Source organism: Nyctereutes procyonoides, unplaced genomic scaffold, assembly GCF_905146905.1.
Source record: "Nyctereutes procyonoides isolate TBG_1078 unplaced genomic scaffold, NYPRO_anot_genome, whole genome shotgun sequence".
In the NCBI taxonomy this organism is placed as follows: Eukaryota; Metazoa; Chordata; class Mammalia; order Carnivora; family Canidae; genus Nyctereutes; species Nyctereutes procyonoides.
The window spans coordinates 40641054-40664302 of record NW_026575024.1 but is presented as its reverse complement, the minus strand read 5'-3'; the positions used below and the strand labels follow the sequence as shown (position 1 = coordinate 40664302).

Genomic DNA, 23249 nt, shown 5'->3' with positions numbered 1-23249 from the left:
GTGTCAATGAGGTGTAAATGCAACCAACATTTTTGCTCTTCATAATCATCTCCTTGATGATCTTTGGGTGGATATGCATATTTCCCTCACATGACACATGTGAATCTATCAGTAGAGGATGCCCTTGGATTATTATTTTAGTGGAAATAATGGGCTTACACCAATATACTAGCTCCATTATAAGCTTTTATTCAAGAAACACTATGGTTTTGCTAAGCAGATGGTCCAGGTAAGGAGGTTTTACTGTGACCAAGAGATATGTTAAAAATACCACTTTCAAAAAGGCTAAACTTTTCCCCCTGGCCTTGGAATCCCTCCAAGGAGGCTGTTGGGAGTTAGGAGGACAGAGTCAAACTCTTGGCTCTGTGATTCTGAAGTCCTGAGGATGTCATTTAACCTTTTGATTCTAGATGAGGATAAGGATAACAATACCTATCCTAGACAGTTCATGAGATTGTTTTGAAAATAATATATGTCAAAGACATGTTTTAGTAAACTGCCTATTTTAATTATTTTTTTAAATTCTGCTTTTTTGAGGTTATTACAGTCATTGTGTGTGTGTGTGTGTGTGTGTGTGTGTGTGTAGCAAATACCAAAATGGATATGTTTGGTCATGTGGTCTTTATTCCCATTGGAGATAAACAATTTCTGTATCTACTTAAGAAATGTTGAAATTATAACAATTAGCAGAAAATTACACTGCTGTTTCTTTAAACTCACAAGGGCATCAAGAACTACTTCCATCTTATAGCAAACTCCATAGTCTGTTTCCATACGCAAACATTTACAAATAATCCATGTACTATTCAAGAAGAAAGCTAAATTCACAGTCTATCATAAGTGGAACAAAATTCTTTACAGCACTCACATGAATATCTGAGATGAACCTATTTGTTGTTACAACGGGTTAGTTGCCAAAACTCTGAAATCTAAGCCTCTACAGTAGTATCTCTGTTTATTGTATTGCTTTGTTAACTTGAGTAATTCTCCTATTCATCACTAAACATATCCCAAAGATTTTATTAAATAAGTAGAATAGGAGGTATGATGGAAAGTCTGAGAGAAGCATTTAGTTTCATAAGAAATCCTGATCATGAGGATTTAGCTATCAATTATCCATGCCTACTCTAAACTCACACTCAGAAGTTATTTTATAGAAATGATTAATTATAAATAAAGACACCTCAGGATACCAAAAAAATTAGCATATACCAGGAATCCTCTGTCAACAAGGATAACTTAACTCTTAAAGGAAAGTAGCTCTGGACAATCCCTTAATCTTAATGATAGGATGGATTCATCCTCTTTTTACACATAAAGCCCATACTATCTAAGGATGTAAAAATGAGATAATGACTAAGTCAATCTGATCACTCTGCCTATCTGTACTACCAAAACCAATCAACATAACCCTTTCAGTCAATTAATTACAAGAAAATATTCAATCACCCATGTAACCCCAATGAAGCATGGTCAGCTAGTTTTGGCTAAAGACTACAATTACTTGATATTTATGGATATATTTTTCTGCTTTTTTTTGAAATTGAGGATCAAATGACACCATCTTAACTGTTTGCTAATTATGTTGTTCCTCCTACCTCGTGATGATTCGTGGCCAGCCATTCCTTAATGGTGCTGAGGGCAATGACAGAAGCAGGTTCATTTGGGAAACCTAAGTGAAGAGCAGAATAAAATAAATTAACAAAAAAAAATGAAGTCAATAGAGAATTCAGTCATGGTATGACACTACATTTTTCCCATTTAAACATTATTCAGTTCAACTAATTACTACTGAGCAAGGCTAGGACTTAGTAAGGTTCACATGGATGTGAAGGCAGTGATCATACATACAAGGCTTTAAGGAGGCTAGCCCTGTACCAGTCTAGTGCTAGTAAGCAATAAAGGAGTTAACTGACCCTTCAATTCTACAACATAATCAATTAAAAATGTATTTAAATTTGCTTAATAGTTTTCACAGGACTTTCATATAATATTCTCATAAGAGGTGCTCAGATTAAGGTTTTTTACCCTCAATTACAAGCCAGGTAAATATGCTACTGAATACATGTGGTTGACATAGGGTTATAAGGCCAGCAGTACTCCATCAACGAACTGACACAAGACAGGGCAAACAACGTGCAAAATAGCTATATCACTAAAAGTTATTATCAGAATTCAACAAAGGTAATGCCTGCTCCATTCAGGGTCATTGGAAATTATGTTTGAGATTACGATGACATGGACTGACCTAGTTTTGCACTACGGATTTGATTTTAGAAAGACAGGAAGAATGATACATATACTACGTCCTAGTGAGCAGGAGCACACTTAATTCTAATTCCTAAAACTCATCTAAAATATCTCTTTAGCTTATGTAAACTAAACACATTCCTAAACTTGCAAAATCACCAGACATTCTGCCAATAGAGATAAATGTATGCGAAGGAATAACCTTACAAATTATATATTTACGGGGCAGAGAGAAGAAGAGATGGGAGTGGCTGTTCCCCAGAAGCTACTCTCTTCAAGCTCACCACTGGCTTCCTAATCACCAAATTCCAAATAGGCAATTGTCTTTTCAATCAGTCTTCATCTTTTCCTATATTAGATGTGCTTCATTAGTTTTCCATGTTTGAATATCCTGGATTTCCTTTTTTTTTCCTTTTATTGTTTTAAATAATACAATGTAGTGGTTTTTGATATGCCCACAGAGTTGTGCAACCATTACCACTAACTTCAGAATATTTCCATCATCCCCCCCAAAAGACTTTGTATTCATTAACAGTCACTCCCCAGTCTCCCTCTACTCCAGCCCCTGACAACTATGAATCTACTTTTTGTCCCTAGAGATTTGCAAATTCTCCTCTTAGATTTTTTCAACGCTACCTTCTTTTGTGTTGCCTTCTGCCTATTTGAGCTGCCCTGGTTCCCTTTTCTAGCAGCATCCACTAAATATATGTCATTTCCAACCTCTAAACTCACCCTTCTTCCTCTACACTCTGTACTAGCCAGCTGTAGCATCATTCACTGACATGCCTTCTAATCAGGGGGTTCCTGTGACATTATGCTGTATAGAGGCAGAGAGAGGTATCAGGGACTCAGGTATTCTCCCGAAATGGGGAGATCTGAAATTTAAAAGATTCAGTTTTATTTGAAGGCAAATGCATATTCCAGTAGTTTATACTAAAGGTTTAAATCGCATTAGACTTTCAGAGAAAAATATGTGAAAGGAGGAGCAAGAGAGACGAGATGTTTGTCCCCATTTCCAAGAATAAAGGTAGCTTTTCTGATTAGGTTTCTATATACCTCATCAGAGAGTACATTAGGAAAGGGGACAAAATAAAGCAGAGCCAAGTTCCACTTGACCACCGTCATATGAGAGAGAGAACCACTGTTATAGGGAAAACGTACACAACTTCCCAAAGTTTGTCAATTCATCTGTGACATTTGGGATTATGGATTTGTTTTGAACTGTTTCATCCCATTTTTTTTCCTTAAACGAAGGCTTCAAAATGTAAAACCCTTAAAATAAACCTGTTAATTAGCCAAGTCATTAAGCAAATTATTATTGAACCAGAAAAGAAAAGATACATGGACATGTTTAATGAGTCCCTGTCCTCTGAAGACCAAAGTCAGAGGGAGGAAATAGATAAGAGGCAAACATGACAAGTCCATCAGGGCTGTGGGGACACAGATGAGGGGAACTAAGAAAGAAAGAAAAGGCTTTCTAGGAAATGATAAAGCAGAGGAAAAGAGCAATAAAGCAGAAAGCTGAGGAGACACTGTCTTCAGAAGTAAGCTGTGAGCAACTAGAAATTAATGGAAGAAGTCAGGGGAAGGGAAGGGATGTAGAAAAAAAGAGAAGTTCCTGTGGACTGCAAAGAAAAAGCAGGAGGCTAGGATGGGCATTTGTAGTTAAGGGTTAACCACAGGGGGATTTTCCACTCTACCTCCCCCCCACCCACCCACCCCCGAGTTTAACATCTACATTTTAATTGCCTGGATACTTCCCCGTCATGCACTCTAAAACTAGAAATGTAATGTGTATTCTTCCACAAATGAACTTCTTCCTGATTTTCTGGTTTCTGGGTATGGCTTTCTCTCTGTCTCCCAGTCACCACAGTATTTGGTTGCTTCACTGGCTGGTAACTGAGTCCTCTGAAATATTTTATACCACCCATTCCTTCCCTTTTTTGCCCACTAATCTCATTCAAAGCCCAAACAACTTCACCCTGACAACTATAGCTGACTCAGTTGTGCTCCTTTGGTCTTCTTCCCTTCACCAATCGGTCTAGTGCACCACTTCCAAGTGACACTTCCTAAGATATAGTTACCACAACCTTACACAAAGCAATGGCAGGCTTGCAGATGTGCCAGCTCCTACAGAGGAAACCTTAGTACCTTAGCTTGGCATGAGATACCACAAGGGCCTTCCTAGACTTTTAAATCTTAACTTTCTCTATTTCTTCTCCTCCCATGAAAATCTTCTCCAATTTTGATATGTTTAAGAAGTACTTAAATCATAAGATTATAGGTCTATATAAAGCTAATAAATACTGTAATCATGCTCAGTTGCAATGGCCATCAGCATTAACCTTTAGAAGACATAATTCCCCCACAGAGAAATTATACAAGTTCTAATAGAACCATGGCAACTATGGCCAATTCTCAATTACTTGTGACCTCCAGGTCACTTCCCCACATTTATCAAAGCCTCTGGCGCTGAGTTATGGTTTTCATTTCTACCTTAAGCCTGGCCATAATCATGGGTGATTTCAATGTCCAATAAGAGGACCCACCCAACATCTGGCCTGCCAATTCCTTGATTCATTTTTGACAACCACCTCCACTCCATCCCCTCCCTAGATCACTCCCTGATCCTTGATGTAACATTTCCATCTCTCAAATTACTAATCTAAGCAGTGCTCTCTCAAAACCTGTTCTCTCTTTAGTTTGATCTGCTACTTTACAACGTATGTCCTTTATAAGCATTTGATGTCCGCTAACATTTCCCCCCTGAATGGTATGATTCTTTCCTACCCCTCTAGGCTCGTCTCATACTTCATCTCTCCTAGTTTTCTCAACTGCAGCTACACTGACTTCTTTCTGTTCTTTGAATGTGGCATGTTTCCTTTTGGTTCCTGACATAAGGCCTCGCTCATGCTATATCCTTTCCCTAAAATGAAATTTCTCCTCTTCTTTCTTAGCTTATTTTAAATTTTATTTGTCCTTTGCTCAGTCATCGCTTCTCCAGAGAAGGCTTCTCTGACGATGACAACTCCCTATTTGATGCTTTCATATAACATCATGTACCTTTCCCTGGCAGTAGTCATCATAGTTTCATTTTTACGTTTTACATTTATTTATGTACATATTTGATTAATAATCCTAGTAGAGCGAAAGCCTAAGGAGGCAGACGCCACATGTCTCTTATTTGCTTATCACTGTCTCCCTAAAACATTGCTAGCACATCGGAGATGATCAATAAATGTATGTTGAATGAGTGAATGGACTGTGGACCTATGAATCACTGAATTGACAGCAGGAAAGGCTGAATACTGGGAGAACAGGGGTGTTTAGCTTTAGATAGTGGGAGGGTAAATGGATCCTGTGACATCCAAGCAAAATGATATATCCTCATTATCCCATTTCATCCCTGAGTTTCCCAATAGTTTCCCACTATTTAGAAGATGCATATGAAACAACACAGTTCCTGGTGGAATGATATCTGTTATTAATTAAAAAGGGAGGGAAATAATAAGACAAATACCCCTGGAAAATGCCTGCTTTCAGTGGGAATATATACACAAGATAAAGTACAGTGTTCAGGGGAAGCAACAACACAATCCATTGTCCACTTGACTGCAAGACCCCAATGGTTATAAGTAAAACCAATGAATAGACAGGATAGATTTTTGCCCAGGGATGGGCTCCTGATGATAGTAAGTCAGCCTCCGGAGGTCAGGACAGTATTCTAGTCACCAGAGGGCTTTTGTTCACAAAAACAGGATGGCCACCCAGCGGGAAGGATGCAGACAAACTTTAGATGAATCATTGAATTAAATGACATAGAAAATCTCTTCCAAGTATGAGGGTCAATGAGGCTGAACAAGCCATTAATAATTTAGGGCCAGGCATGCAGGGAATTGTATATGTGTATGCCCAGGTGTGCATGGAATCTGTGTTTCTGCTGGCATTCCACGGCTAGTTCCTAATTCATTAGAATGACTATTAAGATGAACTTTTACTGTGGATGTTGAAGTTGATTTGCTGAATGTATGTGTGATTTTTTTAATTAAAATTGCTTGCAAAATGATTATACACACACATACATATATACCTACATATATAAAAATCAAGATATAAACATTTCCAGCACCTCAGAAAGAGCCTTGTCTCAAATCAATATCTACCCTGTGAAAAATCTGCTATTCTCTCTTCCATTGTCATAGGTTAGTTCCTCTGTTTTTACACTTCACATATACAGACATACAGTGTGCACCTTTTAAAAAAATTGTTTGTTTATTCATGAGAGAGAGAGAGACAGAGACACAGGCAGAGGGAGAAGCAGGCTCCATGCAGGGAGCCCGATGTAGGACTCGATCCCGGGATTCCAGGACCATGCCCTGGGCTGAAGGCGGCGCTAAACCGCTGAGCCACCCGGGCTGCCCTTGTCCAAATATTTCAACATTATGCCTGCCTGATTTATCTATGTTGTTACATATAGCAGAAGCTCCTTCTTTCTCTCTGCATGAATACTCCACAATTTACTTAGTCATTCTAGCGTTGATGGACAATGGGGTTGTTTCCAGTTTGGAGCTGTTAAGAACAAAGTTGCCATGGGCATTCTCATACACATCATTTGGCGGACACAAGCATTGTTTCTGTGGAGTTTATACCCGGGAGTGGGGCCTCCTGGTCCATAGCTTATGTATATCTTTGACTCTAGCAGATTCTGTCGGTTTTCCAAAGCACTTATGCCAATTTACACTCCTATAGGAAGTATATGAAAGTTTAAAATAATGTATTTATCTATTTAGTTAACACATCAAGATGTACTTAGTAAATATATTTTCTTTACCACATTTAAAGCCATTAAATATAGCTTTAGGCTAATCAATGACTTTTATAGCTAGAAACACAGATATTTCTGACTTGCCTACGGTCTCCCTACAAAGCAGGGAGTATTTAAATCAAGAGATGATAAATTATATCAACAGAATATTAAAAAATTTAAGCAAAAGAGGTAAAAACTGAAACAGCAAGTTGAATTTGCAACAGCTTTTATCCATGGTACGCCAAATAACCCATTAGATATTTTTCTCTCCCTCAGTTATTAAGCAGATATTTCTCTTTTAATCAACTTGCAGAAAGAGCCAGCCATGAGGACTAACTGAGGGTTCTACCCAGCCATTGAACTATTTATTTGTTGGAAATGTTAAAAACCTGGAATGTTTTCAACATAATTAGAATGAATCTCATTTTGACCTTGCCATAGACAATGTTCCTCTCTAGTTTTCATTCTTTTTTCTTTTGCAGTTTTGATAACTCTCCAATAACCTGAGCTTTGCCCATAGGTTCCAACATAGAAACCAAATTTATTTCTCTGATACATTAAAAAAAAAAAAGTTCTACAAACTGGTGTTTGCTGGAAGGGAGGTGGGAAGGGGGATGGGTGATATAGGTGAAGGGGATTAAGAGGACACTTATCATGATGAGCACTGAGTAATGTACAGAATTGCTGAATCACTATATTGTATTGCTGAAACTAAAATAACACTGTATATTATACTTGAATTAAAAAATGATAAAAATGAAATAAAACATATTCTCCTGAAAATCTAGCATATTCTACTGAAATAAAGATAACTTACTTTGCTGGCAAACCTACCCTTTTTGAAAACAGAAGCAAAGGATCAGCTTTTGTTTTAAAATTAAAACCAGGGAATGCTTGTAGCTGTAGATTACCCTATCATAGAAAGGCACATGGTAATGCCTTAAGTCAATTATTTCAAAGTCCTAACTACAAAAAAAAAAAAAAAAATCAAATTGAACAGAATGCCAGGTATAAATAATTACACCATGCATTAAAATGTTAACGCTCTGTACCATTTGTAGTCTAGCCAGGGTCTGTCTCTCTTGCATTGTCCTCAGTGTTCCCTTCCAGCCTAGTCACCAGGAGTCACTTCTGCTTTAGCTGTGGATGCTTTTCCAGTAGTTGGTATGCCCAGGCAAAGCTCACAGGTGCAAAAACCACTGTTTATGCACTGAGTTGTTTTATTTTTAGCTGCACAAGTTCTTCTGGAGTGGTTCTCACTCAAAGGGTATTTAGCCCCTAATCTCACCCCATCAAACAGGGCACTTAGCCCAAAGCTGTGATAAAATACTAGTGAATTTGTGGAGTCATAAATCCCCACATAAATTGCATATTATTTACAAAGTGGTTGTCGTGCTAACCAGCTCAGTGACTATAGGCACCAAATTGGTACTGAATTGTCATAAACTTTCAGAAGTTAGAAGCAACAATTAAAAAACAAAACAAAATAAATCCCTAGAACTCTGCCCATTAAATTCACACACTTGAGCCCTCCCTTCCTATCAAGTCTTTAATAAGGAAAGCATGCTGGTGGTTTTTTTTTTTTTTCCATTGCCATACAAACTCAAGCAAAATAATATACAGGTATTAAACATGGAATTGTGAGAACTGATAAAAATCTCTGGCTGTCCTAAATGAGAGGATATATCACTGGGTTTACTGAAATGTTACCATCAGTTGAACTGGGATAGTCAATGTTGACTAGCAATGAGAAATTATACTTTGCTTCAATTTTGACAAAGTTTAACCATAATATTTTTCATCTTAGCATACAGATTCTGGTGCAGGCCCCAAAGGGACATGAACCAGTATACTTTACAAACTCAGGAAAAAGTAAATGAAGTGTGAGATGAGTTGTGTCTTTCTCAGAGCATTCCTCCCCAGTTCCCTATGAACACACACACACACACACACACACACACACACCACACACATCTGTCCTGGATCAGGAGGAGAGGTAGAGGGATATAGATGGAGGGTACATAGGGGTGTGGGCATATGGGGATATATGAGGTGTACGGGTGGGCATGGGGATGTATAGGGCAATTAATTTATTTTTTCATCTCAAAATGGCTTCTGTCTACCCCTTCCCCTTAGGCCTCCTTCCAAGCCATAAAAGCAATTCTGAAAGCGTGATGAAATCAAATTACTTGAGAGAAATGAGCTGAAGGAGGCTCACTGTTAAGCAATTGCTAGAGCAGCCACTCAGACACTTCTGGCTAAAGGCTGAGTTTCACAAAAGATAAAACAGGTGAAGTAATAAGAGTGACACTGGCCTCTATCACTGCAGTGAGCACAGCAGCAGAATGCTAAAAAGGGTGTCACTGGCTTTCCTCAGGGGAGCAAAGGACATCACAGTAGGCAAGAGTGAGGTATCCCCACCTGTCAGTAAGATGGTGGAGTCTTAGCTGGTGTTTAAAAGGGCAAGGCACTTTTTTTCTTTTTTTTTTTTTTTTGATATGTATATCTATACACATAATATGGCATATTAACAAGTTCAATAGCCATAGTAGATGCTGATAAGGCTGAAAATGGGCCAAAGGATGGCCCATGCCATCCCTGCATACTGGTTTGGTTTACAACTGCTGGTACCTGTGGCCTTTTAACTGAGGGCTCTCTCTGATGTTCGTGGTGATAACCACATGTGGAATAGGTCCAGGGCATCAGGAAATCAAAACCACCACCTTCCTGCATCAAGCCATGATAATGAGAGATAGTGGATAAATGTCCCAGCTCACTCACCCCTCAGATGCAGTAACACTGAAGTGCATGCTTTATATGGATTTCTTGAGTTGATCAGTGGGATTACCCACCAGTTGTCCATAGCAGCCAAGTGCTCAGTAATGCACTCTTATTGCCTCTTTACCTGTCTATCTTCCCTACTCCCCTCCCTGAAATCATCTCCCAAATTAACTCCTTGAACGTAACCCCTTGCCTCTGAATCTACTTTTAGGGTGAAGCCAAAATGTGACCATGATCAACATACATTCATGAATTTGAGAAAATGAGTGTCATTTCTTACCTTGATGGCACCCATTCTTCCAACTTTTCTATTTGTAATCTCTGGCACAGGCACAGTGGAGAAATGTTTTATGAATTACTTAGTGATGTGGGGAAAATAACTTGGAAGTTGTCAGCATGAAAGCACAATAGTACTTTACTTTGGGGGAGTTTACAGGTCATACAGGCTGGGCTCACGTTCACATGTAAACCTGACCTCACTAGACAGAAACCAGGAAACAATAGTAAATTGTTTTTGCTGCTGCTGTTAATATTTATTGAGAGATAATTATATACAAGTCATTCTACTTAGCATTTATATGTATTATTCAGTCTTCACAACAACCCAATAAAAAGAACAAGGAAGAATAATGAAGATGAGTTGGTCTATAAATGGACAGTGACTTTAGTGTATTGAGGTAGGCACCCTAATCAAAGATGATTAATTTGGATTTATATTAAAAATTACTGAGAGGTATGCAAAATACAGTCCGACTGTTATGTAAGTTTTAATAGACTCACTAATGTGGTTTAGACCAGCATCTGCTTGAAGAGGAAGCAAAGATACTACATGTGGCTGTGGGTGGCATGGCTGGCTGGTCAGCCTAGGTTGTCCTGAAAGGCCCTGCCACCTCTGGCTTCCACATAAAATTGCCTAAGCCCTCTAAACTCCCTTGAAGATATATAATCTTTCTGACTTTATAGAAGAGAAAAAGTGACTCTCAGAGAACCTAAGCAAGGCACAGAGCCAGTACACAAGCCTGGTTCTGCTTGACTTCTATCTGTACCCTAGCTGAGTACCTGGTATATTATTCATCCTTCCATCTCCAAAGAATGAATGGCATTCACCATAACTACTCTCCTTCAGGGATTCCCATCCTGGTGCAACACTGTTTAAAACTCCAAAGAAAGGAAATGAAATTGGAGGCACCAATTAAAAAAAAAAAAAAAAAAAAAAAAGCTTGTTTCAGAGCACCCAGCACAGTGCCTTCTGCATGACCACACCTAACAGACCTGGGGTCACTGATGTTCTGTCCTCTTTTTCAGGTGACAGCACCCAATCAGCCATTTAATGTCTGCATTGCAGAGTATGATTGGGGCCCAAGGAATCCCCTTGGGAAAGTAGAAAAGCTGGTGGTTTTAGATGGTAAAATTACTCCTCAACATATAGGTACTATCATTCTGGACACAACTGGAACCTATGAAATTGAAGCTCACTGGCTCACAACAGAATTTCTGTGCATCATATCTTCCCCATGGTCTTGCCTTTGCCTTGACTTTATTTTGTTAAGCCTAGCACTGATTTTCCTAGCAGGATCTCCAGGACTAGTCATACATAAAAGTGAGAAGGAAAATTCTATACTTCTTATCATTTTAATCTCTTCACACCCATTCTTTCATTTCACTTGACATTGTGTACCATAGCAAGTGATACTCCATAAATTCTGCTATATTCAGCCTCAACTTGAATTGCTTCTGCTTTCACCTACTTAAAAAACTGTGCAATACGAAGTTTTCCTTTCAAGTTGTCTTCACTTTGCTCTGCAAAGCAGGTATGAGTGAGCCGCATTTTTATGGGACACAAGGTTACAATCTATGCAAGCTTCATCAGCTCCTCAAACTTATGAGCTCCAGCTTCCATTTCTGAGGGTATTTTTAAAATCATCTTTTGCCTAAAGAATTATAATAATGACCTAAGAAATGGCTCGTGAAACAAATGCTATTCTATGCAAGCTGTTCCTACTAACCCTGAATAAGTCTCTTGAGAAAGGAGATGAAAGATTTCATAGAATCACTTGGAATAGAATATTTCTAAAATTCTCTTTTAAAAGAACATTTTTCCTACAGGAGTAATTAAGGGAGTTCATGGAGGACATCACATCTGAGTAGAAAAGATTTATATTGGGGTCTACTGAGAGACGAAAATGCAGTTTCTACTTTTGAACTGGTGGTACCCTATGGTGCATGGACCTGGAAGCCAGTGATCTTTATAGACATAAGCTACACCATGTCATATTCATGCTAAGAGATACCAGGGGCTTGCTCCAAACTCCTCATTTTGACTTTCAGAGCCCTTGTGCTGCCCTCATTGCACTCTGAAATGCTATCTCTCCCATGTACTTGGCTACCATGAGTAACCACACTGGAATATAAGCTCGATGGGGTAGAGCCCTTATCTGTCTTATGCACTTTTCTACCTTCAGTGTTCAGAGCAAAGTATGTGCTCAAAAACCTGTCATGCCATATTTGGGAACATGGGAAATATGTAGCCACTCCAGTGTTCCGTGAAGCTTCCTAGCATTCTGAAATGATTTTATGCCACCTGAAGCCCAGAAAGTCAGCCCTGTCATTGGAGGGAAGGGAACAAACTAATTCTGTGTTGCTCTCTGGTGTCTGCTGGCCAATACCATGCCCCCAAAATGTATGTGACCTTGGCACAACCTAAAGGTAGGGACTTGGGAGAATGAGAACCACGTCCCATTGGCTTTAGGTCCAATAAACACCTCTTGGGCTTCTGCCATCCTCAACCTAGGGCAGAACACAGGAGCTTTTTCAGAAACACATCATTGTAGAGGTTCTCGTAGCTTCCACTGTCACTAACTCACAGGCCTGAAACCAAGTATTTCCTATAAAGCATTTATGTTTCCCCCTGCACAGCCGGGTGCAAGATTCTCCTGAAGGAGCTGCACTGAATATTGTCATCATAGCTCCTAGCAGCATAAACTATGACACTACAACATGGAAGAAGAGGAGTTAGTCCCCAAAGCCCCTGTTTATTGGCTTTTACTCTCCAGTGATTAGCCACATCCCCTGGAATGCCTAAGTTTGCAACCTGCCACCACAATTCCAGGGATTCCTTTGAAATTGCTCAGTGGCCAACTCTAGCACAATAAACACTTAGCATGGAGAAACTCTCCTCTTCACATTTGAACGTTAAGACAGGCCTTGGCTACCACACTCTACATTCTCAGGTGTGTCTGAACCAGCCTCCAGATTTCAGCCTGTGGAGTTTTCTTAAATAAGGCTGGGTCAGTTGGTGAGAACTCTACACCAGGGTTTGCTAGAATTCACAATGGCAGCCACTCCTTTGCTGAGCAATGCAGGGGTTAATGCAACTGCAGGGATTAAGACTGTGATTTAAAAAAAAAAAAAGACTGTGATTAAAAATAACACATTATTTGATACATTTATAAAATTTTGTTATCAAAAATACATTTTGATACAATTAAAGTCCCCTGGAGTACATCATCCTGAAAGTCATTACAAAGACACTCTGAGGGGTGCCTGAGTGGCTCAGCTGGTTAAGCATCTGCCTTCAGCTCAAATCATGATCCTGGGGTCCTGGGATGGAGCCCTGTGAGGGGCTCCCTGCTCACTGGGGAGTCTGCTTCTCCCTCTCCCTTTACCCCTCCCCCTTCCCCGGTGCCTCCTCTCTCTCTCATTCTCAAATAAATAAAATCTTGAAAAAAAAGATACTCTGAAAGATTACAAGTGAGAAGTTCTGAAATTTTTTGTGTTGAGGAGGACATTGCTTGATGTGGGCAGTAATGCCACTATTAGACTGCAGTATCTCTTTTTGACAGTTCCATTTCTGAGTATGATGGATTGGATAAGCATACCCAATTCAACTCTCCCCTTTGCCACACTCTTTGCATCTTACTTTGCAATACTATCTTGTAAGCCAAGTGTATTTCCCTACCTCACCAATGTTGACTTTGGCCTTGTGGCTTGCTTTGACCAATGGGATGGGAGCAAATGTGAGGCTGCAAGAGCGCTTGCTGGCAAGAAAAGGGAATGCTCCAAGTGGGTGGGTGCTCTTTCAGACTGCCACTTGAAGTGAAGCGGGTGGGACAGATGTGGCAGACTGAGCACTCACAGAAACCTGTGATCCAGGGAAGTCAGGCCAAGCCCAGCCTCTATCTATTAAACCCAGCCAACCTGAAGAACCATGAACAAGACAGTTGATGCTATTTGCTGTCAGCCCCTGGGTTTTTGAGGTTGTGTGGAATGCAGAAAAATCTGACTGATACCTCGAGCAAGGACTAAGATGCTTTTTGAAATCCCATTGAGGATGCAGAGCCCTCAGGAGTGGTTTTGATTCTTATCTAGGTCTTTGCCACCTTTGGAATATTATTTCACCTGTTGACTATCTGTCCAGAGTAAAAAATATTATATGCATAATACATGGTGCATATCAGTTCAAAGAACTCAAAGAGGCATGGGAATTGGTTCAAGAGGAACCCTGGAATAAGGAAAAGAAGACAGGTTTTGGAGTCAAACCTACCAGACATTGCATGTTCCTGTGAAAATTGCAATCTATGTGAGCACAGCATCTTTCTTTCTTTCTTTCTTTCTTTCTTTCTTTCTTTCTTTCTTTCTTTCTTTCTTTCTTTCTGATTTTATTCTTAAGTAATCTCTACACCCAATGTGGGGCTAAAACTCACAACCCCCAGATCAAGAGTCATGTGCTCTACAAACTGTTCCCCAACACAGCACATTTCTCTATTCTTCAGTGTCCACACCTGTAATGTGGGGATAAGGCTACCTTTTTGTTGTGAAGATTAAATAGAATCAGTCATACACTGTTTGTTCCTCATATGTCTTCTTCTTTAGGTCCCTCCACCTACATTTACCTGATTTACTTAAAGACGTGGGAAAGCTAAAAGATATAAGGAAGTCTAAAGGTACATGAATGCTATTTAGCACCCGAGGTCTGGAAATGCAGCTGGGAGTGCCAGGCTCTTCAAAATGCTCCCAGCTCTTCAACATGCACCCGAGTCATAACTTCAAGTGAAGGTCTGATCAATTTTCAAGATCAAGTATGGTCTCACTGTTTCTCCTGGGAACCTGAAAATAGATTTACATTACCTATGTTTTCCCATAATCCCCTCTTGGCACTAGAAAAAAATATATATATATATATGTTTTTTTTTTTTTTTTGCTAAGAGAAACAAATAGTAAAAGAGCAGGTTTTCACAAAATGGCTTCATTTATGGCTAAACCTCTGAATGAATTGTATCATATTGACTGTAGTCTAAAGTATCAGCATTCAAGAAAAGCTTAGTAATTAGATCTCCGAAATCACTACACTCTGGATTTTACAACATGCCAATAATGTGATGAATACATTTCTGTAACGAATCTAAATGAATTTGGAGTGGCCTAACAATTGATTCTAATTCACTGCATATATGACCTTTAAGTATTCTATCTGGAACATCCCTTTCACTGGCTTTTGGATTTCTAAGTTTTACCCAAACATGAGATACTGCTTTTGAAAATGCCCAGAGAGATGTAATTAGAAGTGATGCATGTACCATTTCCCTCAAACAGACAGAAGCTGGCTCATTCCTCTTAACCACAGTGAGGTACTTGGGGGGATAGTAAGTGTTTGAGAAATGATAGGAGAATGAAGAGACCAAAGAAGCCACAGAATTTTAAAGCAGGAAAACTGTCTTTTAAAATGTAAATTTCCCACAATGCTCATCATTGTCAGTCTTAATAATGAATGACAGTATTTCACAAACCATGAGCTGTAGGCTAAGTTTGTGGTAGAATAATGAAATCCTAGAAAGGAATATTTCTCATCAAAAATCAATTTGTTCTCCTGCTTGAGCTATAGTAAGCAGACACAAGATAGCATGAAGTTGTAATGTGTCATAAAAACCTGCCAGGACCAGAAAAGAGGCTTAGGATGTGCTTTTAGTGGGAATAAATATCCATTTAAACATATATATTAAAGATTTATTTTGACGGATCTCTTTAGGAAGTTGGAACTTTCATGTACAAAGGTATTCTCGAGAGAAAAATAAAATAGATGTTTGTACAATATTTTACTTATGTGACACCTGACATTTTTTTCTTCTTAAAAAGTAGAATGGCATTCTGGCATGTTAGGAGCAAGGAAATTGTCACTCCTGCCTAACAAGTGATAGGCCAAACAAACTGAAAAAATCAACAACGTTTCTTAGATCTATCAGAGAAGTGAGGTCCCAGGGCACCTACTATCCATCCCACCTGGAGAGATGGGTAGGTGAACTGCAACTTCATGGAGCAGACACCTCCACAGGAACCAGTATTAGGAAATGAAAACCTAAACTGTCATGGAGGAATGGTTGGAGCTTGGAGTAGACAAGCCTGAGAGGCAAAAACCTCAGAGGGATCTAGTCTTAGGGTGCCCCCCACCCCACTTCTGTAAGTTGTAACTGCAGGAGTTCCACCAGGTTCTCATGGTGAATATATAAGGGAAGGAAGAAGAAATGTGTGGGAGATATCAGAAAGGGAGACAGAACATAAAGACCCCTAACTCTGGGAAATGAACTAGGGGTGGTGGAAGGGGAGGAGGGCGGGGGGTGGGGGTGAATGGGTGACGGGCACGGAGGGGGACACATGACAGGATGAGCATTGGGTGTTATTCTGTATGTTGGTAAATTGAACACCAATAAAAATTAATTTATTAAAAAATAAATAAATAAATAAATAAATAGATAAATAAATAAATAAATAAATAAAACCTCCTGCAGCCTGCAGGGAGACTGCTTGGGAGAGGTGTGATGGGGAGAGGAACTATTCTGAAATAAGCCACTCTATTCTTAATGCATGTCCTAGGGTGCCTGGGCAGCTCAGTCAGTTAAGCATCTGCCTTCAGCTCAGGTCATGATCCCATGTTGGGCTCCCTGCTAAATGAGGAGTCTGCTGCTTCTGCCTACACTCCATCCCCCTGCTCTTCCTTTCTCTCTTTCTCTCTCTCTCTCTCAAACAAATAAATAAAATCTTTGAGAAACAAACAAACCAATAAAAATAATGCACATCTTCAGGAGAAACTGTGTTACCAGAGTCTAATCTGCTGGGGGGAGGGCAATATTCTACTCCAGCCAGCTCTAGCCATATATCCACATGGGGGAAAGAACACACCCAACTCCATCCCATGGGAGTCATCCCATCTTACCTGAGGAGGGAGAGAGGGGCAATCAGAGCACTCGTGATATTCACATTTGGAGCTCACTAATGCCTGAGACCTACATAGAGGGCCACAGCCTGCTTCCCCTCCCCCACACCTCACGATCACATTGCTAAAGGCCTATTTACTATAGTTCCATTTGCCAAGTACATCATGTTCAGCTATCAAGAAAAAAAATTACAACGCATACTAAAAGGCAAAAATCATAGCTTGGAGAGATCATGCAAGCATCAGAACCAGATTCAGAGATGGCAAAGTCATTGGGATGATTCATATGCTCAGTATTCTAATGGATAAAGTACATAGCATACAAAAATAGAGGGGCAATATAAGGAGAGGGACAGAAATTCTAGGAAAGAATCAGAAAGAAATGCTGGAGATCATTGTAACAGAAATTAAGAATGCTTTTGATGGGTTCATTAGTAGATGAGATACAGCTGAAGAAAGACCTCTGTGCTTGAGGATATAGAAAATTGGGAAGGCAATAGAAACTTCCCAAATGGAATAAACAGAAAGGCCCAAAGAAAACAAATCAGAATATCCAAGAATGGTGGGACAACTACATATGAATACTGGGAATACCAAAAGATGGCATGTAGGAAATCCTTGGACCTTCTAGTCACTTCTGTTGTGAATCTGAAACTGCTCTAAAAAATAGCCAAGAAAGAAAAATAAACCTCTCTCAGCTTTAACAGATGAGCGTTTCTGGCTGCTATTTCTGGCATACTTTCTAAAAAACAGCTTACCCACCAGAGGCTTCAGTGTTCTTTTGGAATTCTAAATTCAAAAGCTCAATTTAGGAAATGATATCAAGGTGATTCCTGTGTGACAGCAAGCATGTAAAATCCCCACTCTTGTCAAGCACGGACTCCTGGGAATTAGTAAGGTATGCTTTATCAGAGGCAAAATCCTCCTTCGTGGGATAATGTAATAATAATATTAAAATGACCAAGCATTTGGGATGCCTAGGTGGCTCAGCAGTTGAGTGTCTGCCTCTGGCTCAGGGCATGATTCCAGAATCCGAGGATTGAGTCCCACATCGGGCTCCCTGCATGGGGCCTGCTTCTCTCTCTGTCTATGACTCTGCCTCTCTCTCTCTCTCTTTCTCTCTGTGTGTGTCTCTCATGAATAAATAAATAATCTCTTTAAAAAAAAAAGACCAAGCACTTTCCATGGACATTAGGAATTCCCTTTGCCCCTGCCCATTGCACTTCCTGTCACAATTATATACAGGCACATTTCTTTTATTATTATATACAGTAATATTATTGTCTTTTCATTTACAAAAATGCATAATGGACTACGGATGCACACAACATGGTGAATCTCAAAAATAGACCTTTGAATGAAAGAAGTCAAACACAAACATGTATACATGGCCAAGATTCCATTGATACAAAGTTAAAGAACTGGAAAAAATACAAAGCTGTTAGAAATCAGACTGAGAGTTGTTTAAGGAGGCTGGAATTGACTGAAATGGGTCCTGATGGAACTTTCTAGGGTGATAGAAATATTCTACATCTTGACCTGGGAGTTGGTTACACAGGGATATATATTTGTTCAAATCTTTTCCCCTGTCTCAGGAGCAACTGTGACAGAATTCTGAACGGTCTGAGTGCACAAGTGTCCATGCTGACTGACTTTATTACTGCCTACTCACTCAAGGCACAGAGGCAAATACAGTTTGAGAAGGGGACTCCTGCTTTTCTGAGTTGTCTGCAGCAGATCTAATGGTGACAATCAACCTTCAAAATGCTTAATATTTTTGTAATACAAAGAGAGAGAGAGAGAGAGAGAAAAGAAAGATTAAGAAAGAAAAAAAATCCCTGGGCAGTTGGGAATATGGGGAGCACAAAAGGTGAGAAAAATCAGTGAGGGAGGGAGCTATGGTGGCAATGGAAGAGGGGTATCCATCAATATTGCAGGGTCTGCCTACAGAGAATGGCAGGTAGAGGAAGGAGGTGAGTGACTTCTGCTCCAGGGGAGCCTAGCGTGTTCATAGCAGACCCTTCTTTAGGGGTAGAAACAGCAGATCAAGAACTAAGACCAATGCCGTCTTGACGTGTCACTTAAGCTTCACAGTGCCCCTCCATGTTGAATTTTGATTGTACCACCATGATTAGTAGAAAACCATGAAAATTCAAAGAACCTATGGGTTTCTCTTCAGCGATGAGAAGTAAAGAACCACAGAGATCATGGCCTTCCCTTTATCCAGCAAAGCAAGAGAGAAAGCCTGACATGCAACAGTCCCTTGGCAATTTCGAGAGAAAAGCGAAGAGGACGGTGGAGTGATCCATATGGCTTGAAATAAAGCAGAAAGTGAGAGCATGAATGGTCATATGTAGACATGACAATTCATCCTTTGCTCACTGTCTTCCACCAAAAAAATAAATAATGATAAATCCCTCCAAAGCTGTCCTATTAGAGTTGTGATGCCCCTTGTTTGAAGACTGTATCATTGGGTAGAAAACTATTTTAAACCTTTTTAGTCATCAAAGGAGCCATCTCATAAAGAGACCTCTAGAGGGGAAAAAAAGTAAGAAATTCAAGATGTAGTAATGGTTTGGTAGTCACCATAACGTCACTGATTTAATTTTCTTTTCCTGAAGGACACAAGTAGCCCTATCTCTGAATTTATTTCTGCCTTGTCACCTGTTTCCTTAATCCCTGTCAATTGTTCAGCACCCATGTATTTGTTTACACCCAAATTAAACTGCATTCTTTGGTATGCTGCCTGATAAATATTAGGTTTTTAAAAGATGCTTACTTTTTCTAGCCTGGGCCATACAGCAAGAACCTGAGAGCAGCCTATCTCTGACTTTCTTTCTGGAACCATAGTATTTATGAATGTGCTGCTTGCAGTAAGCATTGAACTTAAGCAGCACTGTGCCCAGCTTCTCTCTCTCTCTCTCTCTCTCTCTCTCTCTCTAGTATGCATGTATACATACATAAATATATTGAAACATTATATATAAAATATTGTAAATAAAAATATAAACACAATGCATATATACCATGTTACTAGACATAAATATAATGTGACATTTACTTTATTTTAGCTGTTACTATCCAGATAAAAGGATTTGGACAGCTTCTGCCTTGTATTTAAGAAACACATGAGTCATTCAGCCACTTCCAGATACCAGAGTGGTATATACCAAGGTACTTAGACACTAACCTGCTCGGCTACTATAGACACGGATCCCAGCTCTGCAGACACAGAATGGCATGTGCATTTGAGCCCAAACCATTATGTTATGGATAATGTCATCTTTTTTTGCTCTTTTACAAATGAAGTTTTTAGTAGCACACTAGCCAAATGAGAACTGTAATATGCAGGGTATCAACTTAAGTATTTTATAACTAAATAATAACTATATATCTTCCTTACTTTCAAAGAATGCTATGGTCAAAGGAAATGTAATTTTCAGGGTCCTGACAGGGAGCACAGTTTCCTTAGATGGTCTGAATAAAGAGATTTGATGAGAAGACCACCTGTAGAGACATGGCAAAGTTAAAGGATAAGCAAGATACACTGGGGCATCAAAAGACCAACAGCCCCAGAAAGCAGTCAACACGCTGGGGTAACTGGTGGAAACAATGTCACCATAGCCTAGTGAAAGAAAGGGCTTCCCAGTGAACCAGTCACAAAAGAGTCATAGCTACTGCTAGAAACATGTGCCCAAGTGAGAGATAAGGGGTAGGGGGAGTGAGGAATGGGAGTTAGGGAGGCAGGGAAGAGAGGATTGGGGTAAAAAATATCCCAATAGTTTCCTTCCACCTTTCCATTCTGCTATTGAACCAATTGCTTCCCTCCCCTATCAGCCAAACCCAAATAAAAACTAGGCAGCAAGGAAGCTCAGGTAGACTTACATAGAGTAGGATGGAGACGAGGCAGGAGGGGGCCAAATAGAGAACAGTCAATGAACAAGGGAGTTGTGCTAAATCATAACCCTTCATGAAAGCTAATCCACTGGGTCATCACTTCTAAAGTGTCCATGACTTTAGACATAGCTCCAAAGACAGGGCAGCTCATAGAAAAGACACAGAATCCCAGGTTTTGTCAGGGAGGCAGGAGGAACTGGTGAAATGTGACTCTAGTTATGGGTCACAGGCCTAGGAACTCAAGTGCACAGGTAGGAATTGGAGTAGCCTAGATCATGCCAGCATTTGCCCAGTCTTAAGAGAGGTTCGTCTCTCAATTAGGTGGCAAGCTTGTTTCTAATAGAGTTTATCCAAAGTTTCTGTATTTCAACCTTGTTTCACAAGCGTATCATTAACAAGCTTGTATTCATAGTCCACAAATATGCATCAGACAGAATTTCCTTCCTTGAGAACTGTAGCAACCAGAACCTTTACATTATTAACAAAATTCTGGATTAAAAAAAAATTCTGGATTCATCAGGGTTTAATCATGTTCTATTCTATCCTAAAATTTCCTTCAGACCCTGATGATTTTTCTACAAGATCAATTAATTTGAATACCATATCTTGTTTCCTATTGATTATTTTCAAGTATTTTAGCCACAAAATTGTCTTTAAAATATATCTCTATGTGTTTATGTCATATGTGTTTATACATATAAAGAACTTTTCTAATACCCAAGGGCTATTTTAACAACCAGTGGGTGTTGATGAATTTAATCAAATATTCAAGGGCATCAAACATTTGTTTGACATGTTCAAATCAGGAAGAGCAGCTGCTGTGGAAAATAAAAACTACTTTCTAGGTTTCTCTTAAAGAAGAGGCACTCAGCCTTCATCTTAATATGTTCTGAAGTCTAATGTACCTGGCAGAGCTAACAGTGCAGTCAGAATACATGACACATCTGCAAACACTTACTAAAGATCATTGGAAGAAGAAAGAAAGAAAGAAAGAAAGAAAGAAAGAAAGAAAGAAAGAAAGAAAGAAAGAAAGAAAGAAAGAAAGAAAGAAAGAAAGAAAGAAAGAAAGAAAGAAAGAAAGAAAGAAAGAAAGAAAGAAAGAAAGAAAGAAAGAAAGAAAGAAAGAAGAAAGAAAGAAAAAGCAAGCAAAAACCAAAAACCTCTAAGGGTAAAAAGAGAATCTAGGACTCAACGAAGTGCCCCCCAAAAGCTATGTCATGTTAGATAGCTAGCAAAGGGAAGGCCATGCTGTTGTTCATCACATTGTCCTCTCCAAGCCCTCGTCAGGAGAAAACTGTCTCTCAGGTGTCAGAAGGATTTGTGCGAGTTAATCTGATTTTCCTTTTAGGACTAGGGATCCCAGCATTTTCATGAAGGAAGTCTTTAGTACTTTACCAATATGCTCAATCTTCTGCCAGACACATGAAATGGCTGTTTGACATTAGCACGGCCTGCAATGCTCATCTCTTTTTGTATTGATTTATCTGCTAACCTTGACTACGGAGTCTTAGATTGCAGGTTGGTTGTGTAACAGGAGAAGGCCATTTTGCCTAGTGACAACTTGCATTCGTGATTGACAGCCACCTTGCACTCAAACTGCCTGGGAACTACAGTTTCTTGAATTTGTTTTCAAGAAAGAGCCATTTTCGTTCTCTGCATCGGCTTAATTTGGGAATTAGAGAAACATTACTGTAAAATAGCCAGCTTCCTTATTTACTGTGACATTCACAAGCTGTCACACTCTGTCACCCAATCCAACAGCAAATGTTTTTCCTAGATCCTAGGCACTGTGCTAGGGCCTCTGGTGAATAAGAATTTCTAGCCTTAGAGAACTTGATAAAAGGGGAACAAGACACACACACACACACACACACACACACACACACACGCTCACTTGCATACTATGACAGGTAATGTCCATGCTCCACCCACCTTCCCTTGGCACACTCTACTCATCACTTGCATTTTTAGTGGACATTCCTAGATATGCCTGTGAGTTCCTATTTCATGCATCTGTGTGTCTCTGACTCAGGGCTTTCACTGGTCCCTGGAGAGGGAAGGGGGGTGCTTAGCTGAGCAAATCAGACATACTGGAAAGTTAATGCTCTTGAGGACAATCCTTATCAAATGAGTATTGGGAGTCAGTGGACAAATACTCTGATCTCCTCAAACCCCAGTGGCACAATTATTCAGCATGATCCATATGGTTGCTTATAAGGTCCCTGTGTTGGTTTCCTACTGCTGACGAAACAAATTACCATAAACTTAGTGACTTTAAACCACACAAATTTATTATCTCAGAGTTCT

General features: G+C 39.6%; 1 protein-coding gene across 1 annotated transcript in view; it reads right to left on the bottom strand.

Moving 5' to 3' along the window:
• MACROD2 (mono-ADP ribosylhydrolase 2) overlaps window positions 1–23249 on the bottom strand; it is a 1896077-nt gene that overhangs the window by 506941 nt on the left and 1365887 nt on the right. The window contains exon 8 of the mRNA XM_055345329.1: window positions 1599–1672. Coding sequence (XP_055201304.1) covers window positions 1599–1672 — 74 coding nt within the window. The remainder of the gene's footprint in view (window positions 1–1598; window positions 1673–23249) is intronic.